This window comes from Patagioenas fasciata, unplaced genomic scaffold (genome assembly GCF_037038585.1).
Source record: "Patagioenas fasciata isolate bPatFas1 unplaced genomic scaffold, bPatFas1.hap1 Unplaced_1, whole genome shotgun sequence".
Lineage (NCBI taxonomy): Eukaryota > Metazoa > Chordata > Aves > Columbiformes > Columbidae > Patagioenas > Patagioenas fasciata.
In genome coordinates, this window is record NW_027288510.1 from 1591738 (window position 1) to 1614456 (window position 22719).

General features: G+C 50.0%; 1 protein-coding gene across 1 annotated transcript in view; it reads right to left on the reverse strand.

The window, feature by feature from the left end:
* Nucleotides 1-470: 470 nt before the first annotated feature.
* The window catches only part of LOC139826687 (dynein axonemal heavy chain 9-like), a 56629-nt gene continuing 34380 nt past the window's right edge, over nt 471-22719 (reverse strand). The window contains exons 21-29 of the mRNA XM_071803098.1: nt 22280-22519; nt 21029-21189; nt 19846-19996; nt 16847-17026; nt 13716-13889; nt 12125-12332; nt 7340-7505; nt 3419-3521; nt 471-2175 (exon numbers count right to left, since the gene is read on the reverse strand). Of these exons, the coding sequence (XP_071659199.1) occupies nt 1720-2175; nt 3419-3521; nt 7340-7505; nt 12125-12332; nt 13716-13889; nt 16847-17026; nt 19846-19996; nt 21029-21189; nt 22280-22519 (1839 nt within the window). The 3' untranslated portion in view covers nt 471-1719. The remainder of the gene's footprint in view (nt 2176-3418; nt 3522-7339; nt 7506-12124; nt 12333-13715; nt 13890-16846; nt 17027-19845; nt 19997-21028; nt 21190-22279; nt 22520-22719) is intronic.

Genomic DNA, 22719 nt, shown 5'->3' on the forward strand with positions numbered 1-22719 from the left:
AGGTTAACAATACATCTGCCAGGGTTTGATTGTCACCCCGCAATCCTAACCCTCGACACTCTGTCTACAACTACCTAGTAGGGAGTTATAGAGAAGACTGAGCCAATTTTTTTTGGAGGTGTATAGCAAAAGGACAAGAGGTAACAAACTGCAGGAAGGGAAATTCCAACTGAAATAAAAATATATCAGCTTCACCGTGGAGTGGGTTTAGTGGTGTGACAAGGGTCGGAGAGGTTATGGGAACTCCAGTCATGGAAACATTCAAAACTTGTCTGATCAGCCTGACCTGACTTTGAAGCTAGCACTGCACAAGAAGGGTTTGGACAAGAGAGTGTGAGCTAAATTATGAGTTTATGAAGATTGAATGAAAGTAACACATGGAAATGCATTCCCGGAGTCCAGAGCTTCTTTCACACTCAATTTCAGGAAGAAAATTGTGTTCCCGTAGGGACAAACAGGATATCAGGAGATCTCAAAAACTCAAGAATATTTAATGTGAAGGAATAATCAAGAATGAATCCAAAAGGTAAGGAAGGATTTCAAGAAAAATTGGACCACTATTTAAATAAACATCATGAAGCCCAGGAGCCAGACTCCCCCACTCCTGAAGCCACGTGATAAACAAAACAACACCTGAGCTCAGTCGCTGCTCCTGCCCCAGCATCCAGACCTGGCAGGACATTTCCTAATATCCCACAACCTGAGCACCTTTCAAGCAGGTTACAGTTAAAATTAAAGCTTCCCATGGAAATGCTGCTTTTCTCTCTCTGCCTTTCAAAGCACAGATTAACTAGAAGTCAGGAGTTAACACGACCCACATCTAACATCAAAAGCTGCTGATGTTTAGCTGAGCATAAGTGACAGGTCTGATTCTTTCTTGGCACAAAAGAGTTATTAACTTTTTCAAGGCCCTGTTTTTGCATTTCCCACTACGTCATTACTTCAGTTCTTGTGTGATGGACCAGACCACAAGGCACCAAACTTTCAGTACGTACTTAGGAGAACAGGTGTTAAGAAGGACAGCAACAAGTTACAAACCGGGGTTCTACAAGAGTTTATGGTGTTCCAAACCTCTCGATTCGGCTGCTGAGAACCTTCTCAAATTTCACTAATCAGCCTTAAACTCTGAAAGGCTCTTTGAGCAGTAATATCTACTGCTTCAAAGTATGAGATTTCAGGGGAAAAAAAAGTCTCTCCGTTGTTGGAAGAAAATATTTCTAAATCTGAACAACTTCCCCTTGGTACAGAACTGGCTCTGGTGGAAATTCAGTTTTAGCAATTAAGTCAAAGCTGGGTTTGATTCAATTATCACCTTTTTAAATGCCACCCTTCAAGCACATACTGAGCATCTGACCATCAAGAAGCTAAGAGGACATGCCAGTACAGGCCAACAAGCTAAGCTGGATCTAACTTCAGGGCCAGTAACCCACTAACTATCCACCACCTGCTTCAGTACAATAAAATAATTTGCCTGTGTGGTGGAACAGTGCCATTAATCCCCACATTTACACGTGTGGAACTGAGGCTCCCAAAGATGAGCGCAGCTCCATCGCACTCACCATCAGTCATTTAAGTGCTGAAGTCGGAAGCCCAAAGCTCCCTTCAGCTGGTCCCTTCTACAGCCAGAGGGCGTTTCAACCCACCCCAAACCTGCACATCCATCTGGAACTACTCATCCCTCCCCGCTGACCACAAGAGGCTGGAAAGTAACTAAGCTTCTCAAAGCCATGGGCAATGGTTCTGGAATCCATCCAAAACTAACAAGGAATTAAGGAATGGCCTAAGGTCACCCACTTTACTCAGGGCACACATGTGCTGTGTCATTTTTAGGTAGGAGACTGCATTCTGCCCACCAGAGCTAGAGGAACACAGCTCCGCAGCCTCTTGTAGCATCGGGACAAGCTTCAAGTCCCACAGGACAGCAACTGCACTTACTTGGAAGATATTGGAGAAGTCTCTCAAGTTGAAAATGTAGTGGAACTTGATGGCTGTTGGAAGGAATGTAGCGGCTACTTTCTGGTGCAGTCCCAGGGCAAGGGCAATCAGCTGCTGAGCTGATTTTTGCACAGCCCCCGAGAAATTTCCACTTGTCAGGTGCTGCGTTAAAATGGTGCTATAGATCCTGGACAAGGCATCCTGCCCAGGGATGGACAGCGCGAAGACACAGAAGTGACGCTGAGGGAGAGAAAGGAAGGCATGGAAAGGTCAGAGAGGTAGAAAAACACCTTTCAAGCAAAATGCCCTTGGGGATTTGCTGTGATAATCTCATCTAGGCTCCCTTTCCCATGAAATGCTGGACCAGATGATCTTTTGAGGTCCCTTCCAACCTGGGTTGTTCTATGATTCTCTGATTTGCAGTCCACCTGAACAAGGTTATTTCCCTCTCCCAGTTTGCCAGCAGAGCTCAGGTGGGAAGTGACATCACTCTGCTCACTAAACCAGGGATTTTCAACTGCATCTCACCAATGCTACACTGGAAGTGCAGTCCATTGAAGAGCCAAAGGGCTCTGAAGGTCCCACCGACCTCTGACAAAGCCCAGTCACTGTCTCTATTAAGAGCAGCCCCTGGAAGGTGCCATCTCCCAGAGGACCTCTTTACTAATTTGGAACTTGCAAAGTTGCCCATGGGACACTTCATTTTAACTCCACACCTTGCTGAAGAGGAGCCAGGGTCCAAGCTGACTCTGGTCATTAGGTTTCTCCATGATGAAATGAATTTTGCTCACTGCTACCCAGTCCCTCCATCGGTTGGCAGCTCCCAAAAGTCAAAGTCTAATGTTTAAGATCTCTTCCCAAATCTTCTGTTATCAGCAGCGCTTGAACTGCTTTTTGTTTGGCTTGGGGTTTTTTTGTTCGGTTAGGTTTTTGGGGGGATTTGGTTGGTTGGTTGGTTTTGGTGTTCTTTGTTTTGTTGGTTTTGTTTGGTTGCTTGGTTTGGGGTTTGTTGGGGTTTTTGTTGTTGTTGCGTTTTGGTGTGGCTTGGGTTTTTTTTTAGTTTTGTCTGTTTTCTTCGTTTGGGTTTCTCCCCCACACCTCTTTTTACTGACAGCTGCAGCAGACAATTCTGGAAAGCAGGCGGCGTTAATGCGCCATGCTTCAGAGCTAAATACGAGCTAAATGAAGGCAAAATCTGCCTGTATGGACCAGAAGGTTGTCCTGAAAGTAGGTGTTAAGCTGGCTGGCAACTTTTGACTTCCTCCTCTGACGGAGCTGCAGAATGCGAGGAAAAACAAACAAGGGAATAAGGGACCCAGTTCGGTGCTTCACTATTAGGAATCACAGTCACTCGACAGATTCGTGCCATTTGTACTGATAAAACAACAGCAGGATCTGCCAGTGGTTGTCCTCTAACCTCACGTTTAAATGATCCACCCCAAAATAAACCCAGCGATGCACCTGCCGTTGTGCAGGGCTTTACCTGCAGCCGAGGGTTGATGGTGAAGCTCCCCGCCGTCGGGTTCACGCACGACACATACTGCACGTTCGTGATCTCCTTCAGCGACAGCTTGGTCCGGTCGTACCTTCGGGCAAAACACAAGCAGCAGCACAGTGACCACGGCCACTGCCTCTCTCAGTACGTGTCCCTGGGCTGCCAGAGGCCGCTTGTCTTCAGGGGGTCAAATTCTGCGTCTTGCCAAGATGAGGCCCAGGCCCAGGTTGCCGGCCTATCTGTACACGGCCTGGCACACGCGAGTCCTGCTCCTGGTGGAAATCCTTCAGCTTCAACAACCTGTAGCTAATATTTCTATCAGTAATAAGCACTGAGCAAAGCCCCTGGGCCATACTCTTCACTTGCATGGAAATGGCAGAAAACAGCAGGAGTGTCTCTGGTTTGATCCCAACCCGGGACAGGGTGTGAGAGACTACAAGGGTGACTCTCAAACACTGTGGCAAACCCAGCCCTGCAACACCCAGTCATGGGAGACGGGCCATCGTGAGCAGGTGAATGGTGATTTACATGTCAAGGCCGAGGTGACAGCCACAGACAAAGGCTGGGTGACACAGGCAGTGCTGTGTTGAAGGACACGCAGCCTGTGCGCTGACAGGCCCGACACGGTGTCAAGGCCCAGGCTGAGAGACCCTTCGGGCCTCCCCCATCTTCCACAATCACCCCCAGTGACGCCTGCACAAAAGCCCAGGTGATCCCGAGGGCTATAAACCCTATAAAACCTGTGCCAGCACGGGCAGGGTGCCACCCTGGGGACCCTTCCACCCACCGGGCTGACCACGGGAACCGAACCACACACCACAGGGTGCTGAACCCTGACTACAGACCCAAGCATTCCTGCGTAGGAACTGGACCTGAGACTACAAACCCCTCAAACACACCACGGAGCCCTAAGGGTGGTGAGACCTTTCCTTTCCCTTTCCTTTTCCTTCCCTTCCCATTTCCTTCCCCCTTCCTTTCCCCTTCTTTTCTTCCTCTCTCTTTCCTTCCTATATTCCTATTTCTTTGCCTTCCTTTTTGTGAGTAATACAGTAACATAAGGTTTAGAGCCCCACTTGTGCCACAAAACTCTTTCATGTGAATCTTTTCGCTGCTAAACTGTTTATCGATTGAGCTTAAGTAACATAAATCCTTCTGCCACTGAGTCATTTGCCAATTGGACCAAGCTACAAAAAATAAAGGTCTTTTGTTTGTGGACCTTCAGGATTGTATGTACTTTTTTCCAACCCAGGGGACTGACAAATCTCAGTCACACTTCCCCCAACCATAGCGCCAGGTGGGACATGACAAGGGTCAGCAGGCTGCTGCTGCCGGGGGAGGACAGGGAGTCCTGGGCTCCCTGGTTTAAGAAGGACAAGGAATTACTGGAGAGAGTCCAGTGGTGGCTACAAAGATGCTAAGGGATCTGGAGCACCTTTCTTGTGACAAGAAACTGAGAGAGCTGGGGCTGTTGAGCTGGAGAAGAGAAGCTGAGAGGGATCTGATCAATGGGATCAATATCTCAGGGTGGGTGTCAGAGGATGGAGCAGACTCTGTTCAGTGGTGCCCAACGCCAGGGTGAGGGGCAACGGGCACAGACTGAAACACAGGAGGCTCCATCTGAACATGAGCAGAAACTTGTTTGCTGGGAGGTGCCAGAGCCTGGCCCAGGCTGCCCAGAGCGGGTGTGGAGGAATTGAAAACCATTCCAGTGGTTAAAATTCAGACAGTCAAGAAAACACACCTTCAATGAAAATAAAGAAATAATGGGAAGGGTTATTAGAATGGAGTCGTGAGACAGGTAAACTGAGCCTGGGCAGCTAGGAAGTGTCAGGTAGTCTGTAAACCCTGCCGTACCCAACCAACGGGGAACTGGGGAGGGAATTTGCAGTTGGGATTAGGGGTGGATATAAGCAGTGGCTTTTTGCCCTGTTTTGTGTGCCTACCTTTAGGTGGAACACCCGACCTTGCAAAATCGTTAATAAAATATGCTTTGCTGAGAGATCCTACCTGAGCCTATTATACTGGTGAGATGATAACTTCCTGCATGCAATACAGTGCCCAGTGGGCACTGCTGAGCACATGGGCAGAAGGCCTCGATGTGTCTGGGAGGGGACCCATGGCATGCTGCATCCGCCCGCACCTCGCTGCATCCCCTGTACGTTGCTGCATCCGCCCGCACCTCGCTGCATCCCCTGTACGTTGCTGCATCCGCCCGCACCTCGCTGCATCCCCTGTACGTTGCTGCATCCGCCCGCACCTCGCTGCATCCCCTGTACGTTGCTGCATCCGCCCGCACCTCGCTGCATCCCCTGTACGTTGCTGCATCCGCCCGCACCTCGCTGCATCCCCTGTACGTTGCTGCATCCGCCCGCACCTCGCTGCATCCCCTGTACGTTGCTGCATCCGCCCGCACCTCGCTGCATCCCCTGTACGTTGCTGCATCCCCCCGCACCTCGCTGCATCCCCTGTACGTTGCTGCATCCCCCCGCACCTCGCTGCATCCCCTGTACGTTGCTGCATCCCCCCGCACCTCGCTGCATCCCCTGTACGTTGCTGCATCCGCCCGCACCTCGCTGCATCCCCTGTACGTTGCTGCATCCGCCCGCACCTCGCTGCATCCCCTGTACGTTGCTGCATCCCCCTGCACCTCGCTGCATCCCCTGTACGTTGCTGCATCCGCCCGCACCTCGCTGCATCCCCTGTACGTTGCTGCATCCCACCGCACCTCGCTGCATCCCCTGTACGTTGCTGCATCCGCCCGCACCTCGCTGCATCCCCTGTACGTTGCTGCATCCGCCCGCACCTCGCTGCATCCCCTGTACGTTGCTGCATCCCACCGCACCTCGCTGCATCCCCTGTACGTTGCTGCATCCCACCGCACCTCGCTGCATCCCCTGTACGTTGCTGCATCCCACCGCACCTCGCTGCATCCCCTGTACGTTGCTGCATCCCACCGCACCTCGCTGCATCCCCCTATGCCTCACTCCATCCCCCACACCTCGTTGCATCCCTCTGCGCCTCACTGCATCCCCCTACTCCTCGCTGCAGCCCCTTGTGCCTCCAACGCTCCCTCCCAGCTCCCTCACCCTCTATCTGCCTGACTTCCCTGACACCCACAGCCCAAGATTTCTGCCTCCGCTCCACTGTCTCTGTTCCTCGGAAGCTTTTGGCAGAGCTCAGGCATGCACACAGCTGAGGAGAGTGGAAATTGCAATGCGTCCCTGCCCTGTATTCCCTGTGGAGAGAGATGCAAATATTCATGTCCCACACAGAGCTGCTGGCTAAAGTGTAAAACACACCAATCTCCTTCCAAAACAGTCACTGCTTTTCCTTCAAATCACCTCTGGCTAGATAACGGTTGTTTGCTGCTGCCTGACAGAAGACAATGTTAGGTGCTCACAGCAGGGGGGTTCACCCCAGCTGAGGCCAAATCCACAGCCGCCTCTGCTCTCAGCGTCGCGGGGCAGCAAGGCCGAGCATCGCGCTCCCCTCGCAGGCTTTGCACTGGGACCACAGTCACAAGCCACAGCAAGAGCAGAGCAAAGCTCCTCTCAACCCAGCTATGAGTAAGCAATCAAGCGGTATTAAAGAAGCGATGGACAACGTCCTCGGACACACGGTGTGAACTGTGGGGTTGTCCTGTGCAGGGACAGGAGCTGGACTCGATGATCCTTGCGGGTCCCTTCCAGCTCAGGACGTTTTGTGATTCTAAGTGAATTTGTTTGCTGGGGACAGGGGAAGCCCTGAGGGTGCTCAACTCTCAGTTCACCCAGAGCCTCCCAACTAGCTCTAGCCCAGCAGTATGCAATGGGAAGAGGGACCCACGCTTTGAGATTCTCTCAAACCCACTCCCCAGCACTGGAGCTGAACAAAAAGGTCTCCGACAACCAAGCCCAAGCAGGCTCCTACCAGTGGCCGTAGTCCAGGTGCTGCCGGATCAGCGTATGGGGCTGCACTGTCCCGTAAGCGTCCACCTCGGGCATGTTGAGATCATCAATGAAGTACACGAGCTCCTTGGTACCTGGAGGGCCATAATTCCTACCAGCCTTTTTCTCCAGAGGTTTCTCAAGCATACCTGTAGGGAGGCAGAGGTGCAAAGCTCATCTACTGGGAGAGCAACTGCCGCAAAATAAAAATGATTTCTCAGCCCAGCTCAATGCTGTGCTGTGTGTAGCTACAGCGGCCCCTCAAGGAGCTGAGATGTCCCCCAGCTGCAGCTGTATGAGGAGCAGCTGAGGGGCCTGGGGGTTCAGCTGGAGAACAGGAGCTGAGGGGAGACCTTCTGATCTCTGAACTGCCTGAAAGGAGCTTGGAGCCAGGGGGGGTCGGGCTCTGCTCCCCAGGAACAAGCGCCAGGAGCAGAGGAAACGGCCTCAAGTTGCACCAGGGGAGGCTGAGGCTGGATCTGGGGAACAATTTCTTCCCCAAAGGGCTGTGGGGCATTGGAACAGGCTGCCCAGGGCAGTGCTGGAGTCACCAGCCCTGGAGGGTTGGACAGACGTGGAGATGAGGTTCTCAGGGACCAGAGTGCTAGAGCTGGGTTACGGTTGGACTCGATGATCCTGAAGGTCTCTTCCAACCAAACTGATTCTATGATTCTACAGTGCAGCTGCGAGCCCTGCAGGGACCCTTGGTCAGCACTTTGGTTTGACTTAAATCAGAAAGCTCTCAACTCTTCCTTCCAAACAAAAATACAACAAACTTCGTCTGCTACAAAACATGTCTACCTCAGAGCAAACAAGAGCTTTTCATGCAAGATAAAGCCTTTTGAATCTCTTCTGCATAATTTTTTAAACGAAATCTTGCTTGCAGAGGTGGCTGTGCCAGAGCAGTGAGCATCCCCTGCTGCCTGCCCCGGCGATGCGGCAACTGCAGCGTGGCCAGGGCAGCAGGCACTGGGCGCTGCGATGGAGAAAGGGAGATGGATGCTGTGGGCACAGAAGCCCACGAGCAAAGCTGCTGGTTTTGTGAATATATGCATCTTTTACCCTGTTAGACAAAAATAGGCGATCTCAGGGCCAAATTCCTGGACATCTTCAGAACAACCAACATGACACTTTTATTTAAATGCATCAAATAATCATAAGTTCCCTGATCTTCTCACCAGCGTTACCCAACCCTCCAGATAATGTGACAAGACTTAATTCCAACACGAGCTGTCAAATTACCACCTAGTTTCAAGTAGGGTCACGCACACGCAAAGGAAAGCACGGAGAGAACAGTTTCGCATTTCAAAGCCTTGGAAGACTTTAATTTGTTTTAGCAGAAGGCTGGGGTCATATGTTGCTCTAGCTCATAAAACGTGGGGAATATTTATAATCCTGGGCTGATATTTAATAAAAATCACCCCACGTCGCTGCACATCATGTTCTATAGGTTATTGATTCCTCTGATTGCAGCCCAGGCAACCTTTACTGTCTCAGTAAGTGGAAAAGCAAACGGAAGCAACGCTCCTCTGCCCAGACCCCGGGTGGGTTTTCTGCCCTGTGCTTACTCGAAGAATTTGTTTCATTAGCAGTTTTGGGTTGGCAACAGACCTATAAGGTGCTATAAAGCAGCACACGGTAAGTAGCAATTCTTTGTAATTAGGGAAGACTGGCAAATGTAAACGGGACTGGGAGTTTTTTTAAGCCATTTATTATCACGTGCAAAAGTTGTTAAGGAAGATTTATATTCCGTTGGTTTGTTTCAGATCACAGACCTTTCAAAACGCTGGGTTTTTCCTGCTTGGGTGCACTGCAGACAGCTCGCCTTGCTCACCACTCAAAACGCAGCTGATTTCTTGTCACAGACAGTTGCTGCACAAAGGAATGGATTGTGCTACGAAAAATGATGAATCTTTCCTCAGCGGAGCCTCTCTCCCCGTTCAATAAAACCACAATATTTGAAATTTCTGGTAGCAAGTTAAATTAAGTGTTTCAAATAAGCATTTAATTTAAATTTAATTAGTCCCTAATTAACATATAAAATCAGCCCTTTTTGAGGTTAAACAAGTATGCAAGAGATTCATCACACTGAAATGCAATTACTGGGGATCAAGTGACATGTTCGTGGAAGTGGTATTTTAATTCAAAGCCGTATCTCACAATAATAATAAGGGGCGGTGTGTCTGTGTGAGATCCTGACACATACTCAAACCAGCACCTCAAAGAAACAGTCTGGACACCTCGTACCTTCTGGTTGGGGAGCAAGGGAGAGGGAAAAAAAGAACCCAAACAAAAAAAACCACAAGATTTATTGCAATTTCTCTGAATGACAGAAGTCAGGGCTACATCTGATGGAGGGGCAGAGGCCCAAGAGGGCACGAAGCAGAGCGAGGCCCAGGGCAAATGCCACAGAATGTGGTATTTAGTCACAATAAACTACAGAAAATCCCCAAACTGGCCCCAGGTTCAGGCAGAGAGAGTGTTGGGCTCCTTTTAACCCCTGTGCACATGGCGCTTCTGGAAGCCACAGGATGCAGGGATGGGTTGAACAACAACTCTGCTTCCCCTAAGGGCTGCATCTTATACATCTCTGCAGCAACAGGCACCTTGTCTAAGGAACTACTGGAACTCAGGTTAGGATCTTTTTTAAGTAAGAAAAAATCCAAAATTACTTTGTGCCCATGTTTTACAAATTTAAAGATGTGCCTGCTGGGGAAAAGAATAAAGCAGCCAAGTGACAAACTACACAAAAAGGGACAAATTAACTCTAAAAAATGAGCAGCAGGGATCCAGGCCAAGCAGTATAAATCATGCTTCTCAATGCAAATCTCACCACCACATCTTCATCCACACACAAGACAACTTGCTCCTCTGTGCAGGGGAAGAAAATCACTGACTCAGCCCACAGCTCATGACCAGGGACACGGTGCCAGGTCTGCCTGTACAAATAACACCTGCACACACTCGCCCATCCAGCTGGAGACAAACGGCTGCACATTCACAGAATCACAGGATCCCAGGCTGGTTGGGCTGAAGGGACCTCTGCAGATCCCCCAGTCCAAGCCCTGCTCACGCAGGGTCACAGAGCAGATCACACAGGTGGGTCCAGGCGGGTTTCAATGTCTCAGAGGAGACTCCACACCCGCTCTGGGCAGCCTGGGCCAGGCTCTGGCACCTCCCAGCAAACAAGTTTCTGCTCATGTTCAGATGGAGCCTCCTGTGTTTCAGTCTGTGCCCGCTGCCCCTCACCCTGGCGTTGGGCACCACTGAACAGACTCTGGTCCATCCTCTGACACCCACCCTGAGATATTGATCCATTGATCAGATCCCTCTCAGCTTCTCTTCTCCAGCTCAACAGCTCCAGAGCTCTCAGTCTCTCCCCATAAGAAAGAATCTCTAGGTCCCTCAGCATCTTTGTCCCCCACCCAGGCAGCTGGACAGAGAGACAGACAGACAGACAGACAGACAGCCAGACAGCTCAGCCCATTTAGCAGCTCAAGGGCATTTTGCAGAGACCCCAACACAGGGAAAAAAGCAAAGGGGCACCTGGGAGGGAGGAGGGAGACTGCAGCCATCACACACTAGCAAGACCCAAAACCCTTCAGACCTGCCCCAGAAAGCTGCCGTGACTCCACGACACAGCCCCAGGTGACACAGCGTGGGCTGAGCCTGTGCTGTCACCTCTGCGAGTGGATCAGTCCCACAGGGCAACTTTAAACTCTGACACCTTCCTTAAAACATCTGCAGTGTCGGGAGCCCAGCAGAGCACAGACAGGGGCTGTGATGCTCATGGCCGTGAGCGTGTTCGCCCCAGGGCCACCTGGCCAGGAAAAACCCACATGGTGAAGGTTAAAACCTTGGTCTCACTGGTGCTGGTCCTGTAGAGGGAGTAAAGGGATTTCAGGACACTTGGGTCAGACCAAACTCTATAAAGGAAGTTATTTTGGTTTACAGTGACCCACAGCTGTTGTTCAACTCAAAACAAGCAAGGTTGTTTCATTCCTGATTAATAAATACATGTAGAAAATTATCCTCTCTCTTTAGGTCAACTGAAAGTGAAAATACCATTCCAAAATGAGTCACTTTTCAACAATTCCCTCTTTCTCTTCATCTGTGAAAAGACTACACAGCAGAACTGACCTTATCCTGGTCTCAAACTTCATCTTTCACTGATGTGCCAAAATCCTCATCAAAGATATTCTCATGGGCTTCCCCAGGTCAGAGCCTCCCAGGGTCAGCAGCCGTGTCCCCTGGGGCGGTGGGATGTGGCACCCGCTCCGTGGGAGCACACGGGGCTGCATCAGGATGCGGGGGACAGCCCAGGAACCAGCAGCACCTGCACATCCCCATTAGCACTGTCCTCACTGACAACTGGGATGCAATTCCCATCATTGCACTCTGAGGACAGCTTAGATCCCAGCCCAGCAACCCATTCTATTCAGCACGGGCTTAAATTCAAGCGTATTAAAGACACACCTCAAGTCAAGTACGAGCTGTGTGCTGTAGAGAACAGCAGCAGATTTAAGTGTGTGCTTTGCACAGCCCTGAACCAGAGTCGTGGTGTTCAGAATTCAATCCCTCATGTTGGGAAATGCCATTTTCCATAAAACCAGGAGTCTGCGGACCAGTGAGTTTCACAGTGGGATTTAAGAGTCAGTGGGTGCCAGTGCAGTGCCCACAGTGCACACCCAGCTCCAAACCCCGACGGACACCCCAGGAATTTGGTGACCTGCCAGGCAGAAGTCCCACATCTCAGCCATTGTCTTACCTTGCAGCATGGCAGAGGTGGTGTAGTAGTTAAACGGGACCTTCTTCACCACATAGGCGTCTGTATCCAGTGAGCAGAGCTTGTCCCCCACCAGCACAGACTGCCCCGTGCCGGCGTTGCCCACCAGCATCACGGGGCGCCGGCGCTCCAGGAGCCTGTCCATGAAGTACCGCACACGGACCGTCTCGGTGGTGGGCACCAGGCAAGCCTGAGAGGGGCAAAACGAGCAGGTAAGTGTACCCATCTGTGGCACCACCCCACTGCCATGTTCTGAGGAGACATCAAACTGGGAGAGCCAGGAATGAGTGCGGTGACCTGAGTTTCTAGATGGCGCTAGGAAGGGAACAATACACTGCTACCAACCATTCAAGTCAAACTATCTGTACAGACGAAACAATGACAGCGGGATGCTGAGAGCAACATCTGGATCTCCCCGCAAACACACATTTTGCTAAAATGGTAACAATTTTTACAAGTCATCTGCTCACTGTGGCACCTCTAAAAGGAAAGAAAGGCATAGCTGGCAAACGCAATTCACTACCTGCAGCAACTCTCATTTTTCGTCCAAATCATATAAACAACCCTATTTTCAGCCACGCAGAATGACGAGATGGTGTCTCAGGGACTTTGTCACTACGTTGTCCCACATCCTGCTTCTCTCTGCAGGCCAAACGCACCTCCATCCCGCACCCTGGGCACACCAGCCCTGGCTCATAGGTGTCTCTGAGCCTGCGCCTCATGTACATCACTCAGCTCTGGAAGATGGATGGAGGATGAGTCTTCACAGTCAAAGTACAGTAAAGAAAGATGGGTAATTGAGTTGTACTTCATAAAGAATGTGTCAAGGGTTTTGATTGTGGGGTGACAATACAACCATGGCAGATGTGTTGTTAGCCCCCTCTCCCCCACCTTCAGCCCCTCTCTCTCCCCCATTCCCACTCAGGACAGGTGATTGGGAGGGAAAGAAGGATAGATAGAAGAGAATTGGAAAAATTAAAGATGTTTTACTAATGCTACTAATAAGAATAGAGAAAATAATACAAAATATACAAAACCAATCTTGAAAGCCCCAGCAACTGCAGAGCTGGCACCTGAAGTCCTGGACTGGACTGTGCAGCCAACCGGAGCTGGATTCAGTCTGTCATGAGGCCTCAGTTCGCAGGGACGACCAGCAAGGGCCTCTCCTAATCTCGGCCATAAGCAAAATGGACGAGATCCTCGTGATCTCCCACTTTTATATGAAGTATTCACGTGAATGGGATGTTATACTCTGTTTGTCAGTTTCTTGGTCACCTGTTTCTCATTGCCCCTCTCGCGAGATGCGAATCTGTCCTTATCAATAACCTCACATTCCATTGCTATGTTTACCAAAACATGGATCTGGTTCTCCAGGAAAACGCAGCTGATATGAAGGTTTTACCTGACAGGCAAATTCACTAAAAGAGAAACTTGTTTTTAACAAAACCAGGACGGAATGCCATTCTTATTATGAAGTGCTTGACCTCGAAGGAGACTTCAATTGAAATGCCTGCATACAGTCACTAAAATGCACGTGCTCTTCCCAGACAAAACACGTGCTAGGTTCACATACCTGTAAGGGCATTTCTGGATCAAATTCAAACTGAGGAATAAGTTTAGACCAAGGTTCAAACTTCTTCGTTTCTGGATCAATGTAGAAGTCAAAGACTGTGCCCTGAGAGGGAAACTTGATAGTCTTGAATTCTGCCACCCACCACTTGCTGAACTCCACTCTGTAGTCCACAAGCTATAAGACAAAAAGTGGAGAAAATACACTAATCTGGATCAATTAATTAGTAATGGAGAATGTTATCTATCCCAGTCCACCAGAGCGGGATTAGTCCTTAAAATATATTCCACAGCATAAAGTTCTTATCATTTTTCCTGCTATTAAGCCTAATTTTTCATTTTCTTCATTTCTGCTCATCAGTCCTATTTATTCATCTAAATAATTCATCCTCTGTGTTGATCACTCTTGGTATGTCTGAGACTAGATGGATGGATCAATTTGAAAAAGAGAAATACGTGCCTATGACTAAACAGACCACTTGATTGATTCTTGGTGCCTACTTCTTCCAACAGACAAGGACACAACATCCGTCTACATCTGTGCTCATGGTCAGTCACAGCATGCATACCAAAGCCTTTCCTCATCAATCACAGCACTCTATTCAGAGTGAGTTGTTGTCTTCTGGCTTCTTTTCAAGCCACAACGTTTCAGACAAGCAGGACTGCAGACCCCAGCGTACCAAAGCAGCAGCGAGGGTCTGCCCCTCTGACCCCGCCGTGATTCTGCGCTGCCACATTCCCCTCAAAGCACCCGTTTCCTTGCTTTTCCCCATTGTATCTTTCTACACATGGAGATTTTGGAGCATCTGAATTTTTTCAACTGGGGTGACAGTTTTGCTTTAGATGCTGGGTCAGGACTCACAAAATGTGCTTAGTCCCCTCCTCTGCCCTAGGTCTCCTGTATGACATTGGGCCAGCCATTCTGCCCAAACACCTTCCCATGTGGACAATGGGAACTGGAGAGAGGTGGAGGGGAGGAGGAGAGGAAAATTGCTGTGAGAAAGATGTTTGTGAAATACCGGACGCATCATTTAGCCCGTTTTAACAGCACAGTTTGTTCCTGGGGTGTCTGCGGGTCTCTCCTCCCCATAGCCATACAATGTGGGGTCACCAACACATTGTCCATAGGCTGCTCGGCCTCCATAAGGAAACCTGGGTTTGTTGCTGAACTGAACCAAGTGTCCTCCATAAAGCCTCCTGAGCCACAGTCCCTCAAAAGACCAGTGGATTTGAAAAACACATTAATAGTATCCACGATTTTGCAGACTCGTGCTATTCAGAGAGGCAGAATCCCTGTAATTCTCCGTTCTCCTGTTGTTATAACTCCTCAGCAGCGGCAGCAGAGTAGCCCGCAGTGGAGCGGGACGTGCGTGGCTGCTAAAAGCTTTCCCACAAGGGTGCCCTTACCCCGCACAGCCAGACCGCCTGCAAGCGCGCTGTGCCGCGCTGCCCGCCCTCCCTGACCCCGCGGTTCAATGGAGCCACTCCAGCCCCAGCTCTATTGCCAGAACGGTGTGCAATTCAAACCACTTCCTTAATAAAAACCCCATATGGATTACCGCTAATTTCAGAGCCAGGAAATGGCAAATCTATCATCTGTTTTTATACAGGGGCCCCGCTACCCACCAACAAGCACCGAGTAGCGGGAAGCCTCCCAGACTGTTTCTCCTGACATTTCGGCCGCGAAAGGTCAGCGCGAAGGGCACCTTCGGTGGAAAGCAATAAACAGATTTTATATTGGATCATTTTTCATCAGGCTCCCCATTGCTCGGACTGCTGTATCCTCGCACTCTCAGCTCTGACATTTACAGAGCATCGCGGGCAGTAACGCACAGCCAGGCTCCCGGCGGAGCCTCCCGGAGGGTCGCTGTGCCTGCAGCTGCTCCTGCAGCCCACCCAGAGCCACTACCGCAGGCAGGAGCCCGGCCTGATGCACCCGAGACTGACTGTGCGGCACGGGGAACACAGCGGCCAGCTGCCACAGCACCGCACACCAGCATACTTGCGCTTGTACTGCTGAAGCAAAGACAAGTAGTGCTTCCCAGGCTTTATTGTGCTTTGTTTTGTTTCTTTAAGTCATCCTAAACTGGCAACACTAAGGCTGAGTATTTCCCAGCTGGCACATGGGAAATGGAGGCTCCACAAGGACCAAGGAAGCTGGTCTCGCACAGGTCATTCAATGGTCACAAGGTGTGATGGCACCAAGTGAGCACCCAGCTGAGCTTGAGCTGTGTTGTTCAGCACTTCCTGAAGCATCTGATCCTTGGCATGGAGCAAATCTGAAGAGACCAGCAGACACTCTAGGTCTGGCGTTAAGGTACAGGAAAACACACAAAGAGACCCCTGGGAGCACTTGAGCAGCCATCAAGAACGGCAGTGCCTCCACCCGAGCTGGGGAGGGGTGTCTGGTGTTACATTCGTGGAGAGACCTCCCGCATAGTCCAGACAACACAGAGTTTGACACAAGCCCAGCGGAGATCAGACGTGGATCTCCAAGCCCTTGACAGCAGTGCAGTGTGGGCAGACCCAGACATCAGGACTACACACTTTAGATCTGAGGATAAGGCGTCCTCTGACCAGGGGATGCAACCACCCAAGAGTAGGTGTGCCCCTGTGGCCACGAAAGTCAATGGCACCTGGGGTGCGTTAGGAAAAGTATGACCAGCAGGTCAAGGGAGGTTGTTCCTCCGGCTCTGCTCTGCCCTGGTGACAAAACACCGGCTGGTTTGTGTTATGTAGCACGTCTACCTGTGCAGTCAGAAGGCTGAAAGACTGCTCCACTGATACATCCATCTGATAAATCAGTCTTAATTTGATCACATTATGCACATCCACAGGCTTCTATAAGTTAACCTTATGTTTCTCCCCAGTGAAATGCATCTGCATAAGCAAACATCCCTCCACCTCTACCACTGACCCCTCAGCTGTTCTCCGGTGGTGTTACACCCTGGATAACGAGGCCTTTCGTAAAAGGAATTGTTGTGTTTCTAGTTTATTATCACCTATATGAGAGCCCCAGGAAAACAGCATTACTGGCATAGCACTATGTTTCAGAAAGTATGAAGAAATCAAAACAACACAAAACCACACAAACAAACTGTGTGAAAGATGCTGAAGAGGCATCTTCCGTCTTACCTGATCTCGAAACATTGATCCACCAAAGGCCCAGACGGCAGCAAAGACAAAGTAAAGTTCATAAAGCTCCTTGGGACAGTCAGGAGGTGTGTTCTCCTCTGCCAGGAGACATTCAAGGAGGTAGCACAACATCTGAACCATACTCTGTTCAGGAATGGGAATAATCTTCTTAAATCTAAGGGATGGAAATTAGAAAGCAATACGTCCATCACAACCCAGGAAGACTAGAAATGCTCTTTCAGAACACTGGCATTCTGCTTGTCAGCGGTACGTGTCCTATTCCCAGGTACAATAAAGAGAACACCCATTCTCACACTCAGACCCGCTGGCACCGGCACATATACAAGTAATAACAATAATCAGAAGTTTCAAGCATTTTAAAACTTTGATCTTCTTGAAAGAAGCAGAATGGAAGACTTGCTAAAGGCAATGATTTCCTGCGAGCACGATGAGTTCAAAAGCGGTCAAATAGAGGAGTAATAAAATAAACCCTTTCATCTTGCCATTTTACATTCATTTAAGCTACACTTACAGAATTCCAAACTAATATTGTAGCTGCACTGAAGTCCTCCATAAAGTAATTATAGCTATTTGAAAGGTTGGTTCTACGATTTCTGAATTAAGCAAGCTACCAAAACACTCAGCTCAGGGTTGCCCGCAGCTAATCCCGTGGATTTCACGCTCTGAGACAATGTTCAGCAAACAGAATGGGAAACGTCCGATTGACTTTGCTACCAACAGTCAAAACCAACTTGGTCCCACAGAGAGAAGTTCCCTAGCACAATGTTTAAGTCCTGATTCCAGACCCTTCTGACACATCCCCCTTTTGGCTGACATCTCCCATGCTCACTGATTTTTCTTTTGTTTTTAAAGGAAAGTGCAACTATAGGAAGCAAGTAGAGGATGGGAGATGCTCCCTTAAGTTTTCTGGGACTCTCCTTTGGCCAGTCCTCACCACAGTATGAGAAAGAGAATGGTTTCACATGATGATAAGCAAGAACCACATGACTTCCCTGTGGACACTGCTTTAAAGCCAAATCAAGCCAAGAAGCACTAGGACCCTTCCAAATACCCAAGTTCTTAATGAAAAATAACTTGTGGAGTGGGCTCAGGTCTAGCCTGACACATCAGGAGGCTGAAAAGCTTTCTCTTTGGGATCTGCCGGAATTATTTTCCAAGAGATAGAGAGTTGATACAGGAAATACAATAAAAATCAAATCAAAATCAGATGAAAACCAGATCTGACCAACACGATACAGGCAGGAGCGTCACTTTGCCCACCTCGCCCTGCTGGTTCTCTGAGCTTAAGCCAATGATGCTCAGGGCTTCCAGGGGCAAGGAGGATCATGTGCAGCACAACCCAGCGCAGCACAGCTGGGCTGGACAGTGGCAGGTGTCCCCATGCCCTCACCACGGGTGACACAATCACTCATCAGATGGTACCTTGTTCTGAGGGTGTCCAGGCAAATGGGCAGGTACTTATCAAACAAAATGGTCAGGTTGGCTCTTTCGGACTGGATCTCTCGCCTGTCGATCCAGCTGCTCACTGGAGGATTCCAGCCCAGATCCGACGGGTTGATGTACAGGATCCCTTTAGGCCCAGGGTAAGAGAGAACATATAGTAAAGACATAGCAGAAACTGTTCCTTTCTTCCAGCAGAGTTTACCAGGTACTTTCACACAACTAAAACCCTATCAAATATGACGGGACGTCCCATTACCTGCCCCCTTTTCCTGCCCCACTGCAGAGTAGAAACATGAACAGTGAAGAAACTTCACCCTTGAAACCACGGCGCTTTTCATGACCTTGCCCTAAATTCAGAACATTGTCTTGTCTGAGCAGTTTCATTGCTCTGGGCCCCATTTCCCCATGTGTAAAACTAGGGGACACCTCCATTCCCTTCTCCCATACTTCATGCACTTCTTCAGAAGATCAAGAACTCTTTGAGACAGATACTGTCCTTCTCCTCATAAAGTCCATCCAAAGGGCTTTGCACAACAGGAGCACTCAGCAACGCTGAAGCCATGATCACCCACCAACAGTCAGAGTGCTCTGGGTAAATCTCCAGGATGATGACAGCTCCACATGTGCATTTGGGGTCAGGATCCTCAGTTTGTCTGTCAGAAACCTGCCCTGTCCACCCACGGCCGCTGTGATCTCAGGTTGGGTACTTGCAACAGGAGTCAAGTTGGCCAACAGAAGACTGGTTAATGGCACTAGATCCTCCTGGGTTCACGGCAAATCCCAGTGCGGAGCTCAGGCCAGGACTCACCCGCTCGGGACACGGTTGCTGGGGTGGCTGTGCGCAGGTGGCTGATCTCAAACACCAACCGCATCGTTGGGTTCAGAGGGATTCTCTCATTGCTCGCCAGGGTCAGCACCTGCATTGGGCAGACAGACAGACAGAATGACATCTTCCCCAGGAACAGGAATGAAAAGCATTCAGCACTTTGCACTAAAAAGCTTGGTTGCTGCCAGCACAGTTCCTTGAGGGAATGCAGCTGATTTCCAGCAGGTAGTAGAACTGTCTTCCATGACTCAAAGGAACAGCGCTCCCTTCGAGCGGCGGAAAAAGGTGTGGAATTATGACCCCACTGAACAGAGTCTGGTCCATCCTCTGACAGCCACCCTGAGATATTGATCCCATTGATCAGATCCCTCTCAGCTTCTCTTCTCCAGCTCAACAGCTCCAGCTCTCTCAGTCTCTCCTCACAAGAAAGAAGCTCCAGACCCCTCAGCATCTTTGTAGCCCACTGCTGGACTCTGTGCAGTTATTCCTTCTTAAACTGGGGAGCCCAGAACTGGACACAACTCCAGATGTGGCATCACCAGGGCAGAGCAGAGCGGAAGGAACAACCTCCCTTGACCTGCTGGTCATACCTCTCCTAATGCACCCCAGGTACCATTGGATTACTCTCATCCTTCAGGTTTGCTCGGGCCCTGAGCATCCCCAGCCCCATGTGACCGCACCGCAGCCGAGGTGGGAGCCATACCTTGTAGTCCATCTGCTCGGAGCAGTTAAACACGTACACCATGATGCCCAGGGCTCGCCCCAAATCTTTCGTAGTCTCCGTCTTGCCAGTGCCCGCAGGGCCTGCAGGTGCTCCGCTCATGGTCAGGTGCAGTGACTGGGTCAGGGTGATGTAACATCTTTCACAGTGAATGATGAATGAAAAAAGGAAATATGTCCAATAGGTCAACTGTGGGCTGCAGGGCAATAGCACTAGAGCATTGCACTCAGCAGAGCCTCTCCTCTGAAAAGCTGTACGTGAGCAGGGGTCATGTCTGAGCTGAAAGCCTTCTTGGCATTAATTACCACCTCTGCTCAGCTCTGTTTTCTCCAAGAGATACTCATCTTCCACCAAGGTCTGCCCAAACCTCTTCATGTCCAGCTTGTGTTCTCTCTGGATCCTCATACAACTCATGGATATTGGGCACATCTCAGGCAGTATGAGAAAAGGACAGCTTTTCTGGAAGACCTGTCACTGACAGAAACCTGCTCAGGTGGCCTATGAGTGAACCCAACTCAAAGCTGCAGCAAGTCCCAAAGTTTCTCCATCATGTTGATGATGGACACTGGGGTGGTGTCCACATGTGAGTATCTATACTACCTGTATAAGCCACAGAGGTGTAGTCAATATAGCCAACAAAACCTGATGATACCTGGGGGCTTGACGCAGCTGACTAACACAGGTGACTAGAGCCACCTGAGATGCTCTTGGTTGCTGAAATGTCACATAGGGTGGAGAGATATGACAAGGGGTCCATAGGAGACTTTTACACTTCTGGATTGGCAGCTGGAAGCCAGGTGGGACAACACAGAGTATCTCAAGTAACCCTAGGTGTCCCCACTGAGGCAACCAGGTAGATGTCTGCTTCAAGATGGGATGAAAGCTCTCTAGACTCACCAGCTTTATGGACTGTGGACATCTTGTGCACAGGAAGACACCCACAAGTGTTTTAATGTGTGAGCTGAATCCCACCCAGGGATCTGATGTACAAATTCCCCAGAGGGTACCACCAAAAACCAGATAAGAGTTAGAGCTCGACCACTGGAGTGCTGGGACATGGAGACAGAACAAGAGGGATACAGGTGTCTGAACTAAATCCATCTTTGGTTGGCATCTCTCTCTCTACCTGTGTGGCAAAGCCCAGCTATGACATTGTGTCCCAGGGACTTACCTGTCGGTCAGCGGAGTGATCACAAGCCGAGGGGTATTGCCAAGGTATTCATAGGAGTACAGGAACTGGGCGTCACAGATGTTGGCAAAGCAGTGCCGTTCCTCATCTGACCATCTGTGCCGGAGCTGTGACAGCCAAATGAAGGCCTGGGCATTGTCCACCTGCAACACACCCACAAACACCATCACAGGAAGGCCGGGGATGCCAGACACATGCAGCTCGGGGGCCAAAATAGCGACTGCTATAAAATTTTCATGGGGGATGACTGGTCCTCACTGCAAGGCAGGTGTGGTGAGGAAGGCCGCCTCCTTGCAATGCGGTGAGAAATGTCACCTCCCCATCTCCCATCAGTAAAGGGGAGGAACCAAATTAGTGACCACATTGGTGGGAGAGGAAAAAATTAATGGCCAAGAGAAAGAGCCTTACAAAAAGACTCCTGAATAGATTTAAGAAGCAGCAAGTCATGAAGAAGGTCTCATAATGCAACCAGAGTGAGAGAAGGAGCAGAGGCCATCTAGACAAGGAAGAGGTTGCAGACAGCACCAAGGAAACAGACTGGGGACAGGTGGACAAAGACAGGCATGGCCAGCGCTCTCTGCACAACCAGCAGGCAGGTCCAGATGCATCACTTCACCCCAGGCTGGACCAAGGCACCACTGAGCCCAGCTGAGCCTTGAAGACAGAAACCCTGTGAGCAGCCTGGCTGCCTCTGAGATGACACAGATGAGGGAAGAGCCACAACCCAATACATTCAGGGCATCTTCCCACCCACCTGCAAGGCTAAACACTTGGCATGGTGTCAGGGACAGGGGAGTAGTGTGGGAGAGGTGTTGCAGGAGAAGGGAGTCCCACATAAGTCCCTGTGGCCCCACACCAGACAAAGGACGCTACAAAGAACAACGCTTGAATGCTTTTTCTTACTTTCTAAAGTCAAAACTGAGACTGAGTCCAGCAGCCTCCCAACACAGCACCATCATCCACCAGCACATGTCTTGGCACCAGGACGCAGTGCCGCGCTCTCACTCCTGGTGTGAATCTGCAGCAACTACAAGTTGGTGTTGCAGGGCCATGACACAGCACAGCTCTGCAGGCTTACAGGGGCTTTCTGCACACTTACTACAAACATTGTAGAAATAAATTTAGTCATACGTCTCCCACTGAGACCGGCAGTGATCTGAATGGCCAGTGGTTGGGCCCCCTGAAGCCCCCTCTCCAGCACCCACAGAACTGTGCTGAACTGCCAACACCAACCTTCTGTGCTATCATCTTTGCCACCACATCCCGAGCATGCACGTCGATGGTGCAAATGGTCATGATTTTCTGTCTGTCGCCCTTGGAGAGCTGCCCGATCAGCATGGTAACGAGGGTGTTCAGCTGGGTCACTTGCTTCTTGTGATATTCCTTCATCGCATTCTCGTAGCCTTCCTCCACCCTGGCAAAGGCAATCCCAACCTCGGTTGTCCACCAGATCTGGGTGCAGCAAAGCGCCACCTAGGGAAATAGGCTGGTTCAGTATCAGGGAAAATACCAAAGCTTCCTTATGTTCAAGAGTGTCGGATCCACAGGGAGATCAAGGATGAAACATCCGTGACATGAAATTAAGTATTTTTTCATACAGTAGTCACAGCAGACAGTACAACAAGGATCTGCTCCATGACATTCATTTAAAACACCATATCAGTGATAGACAC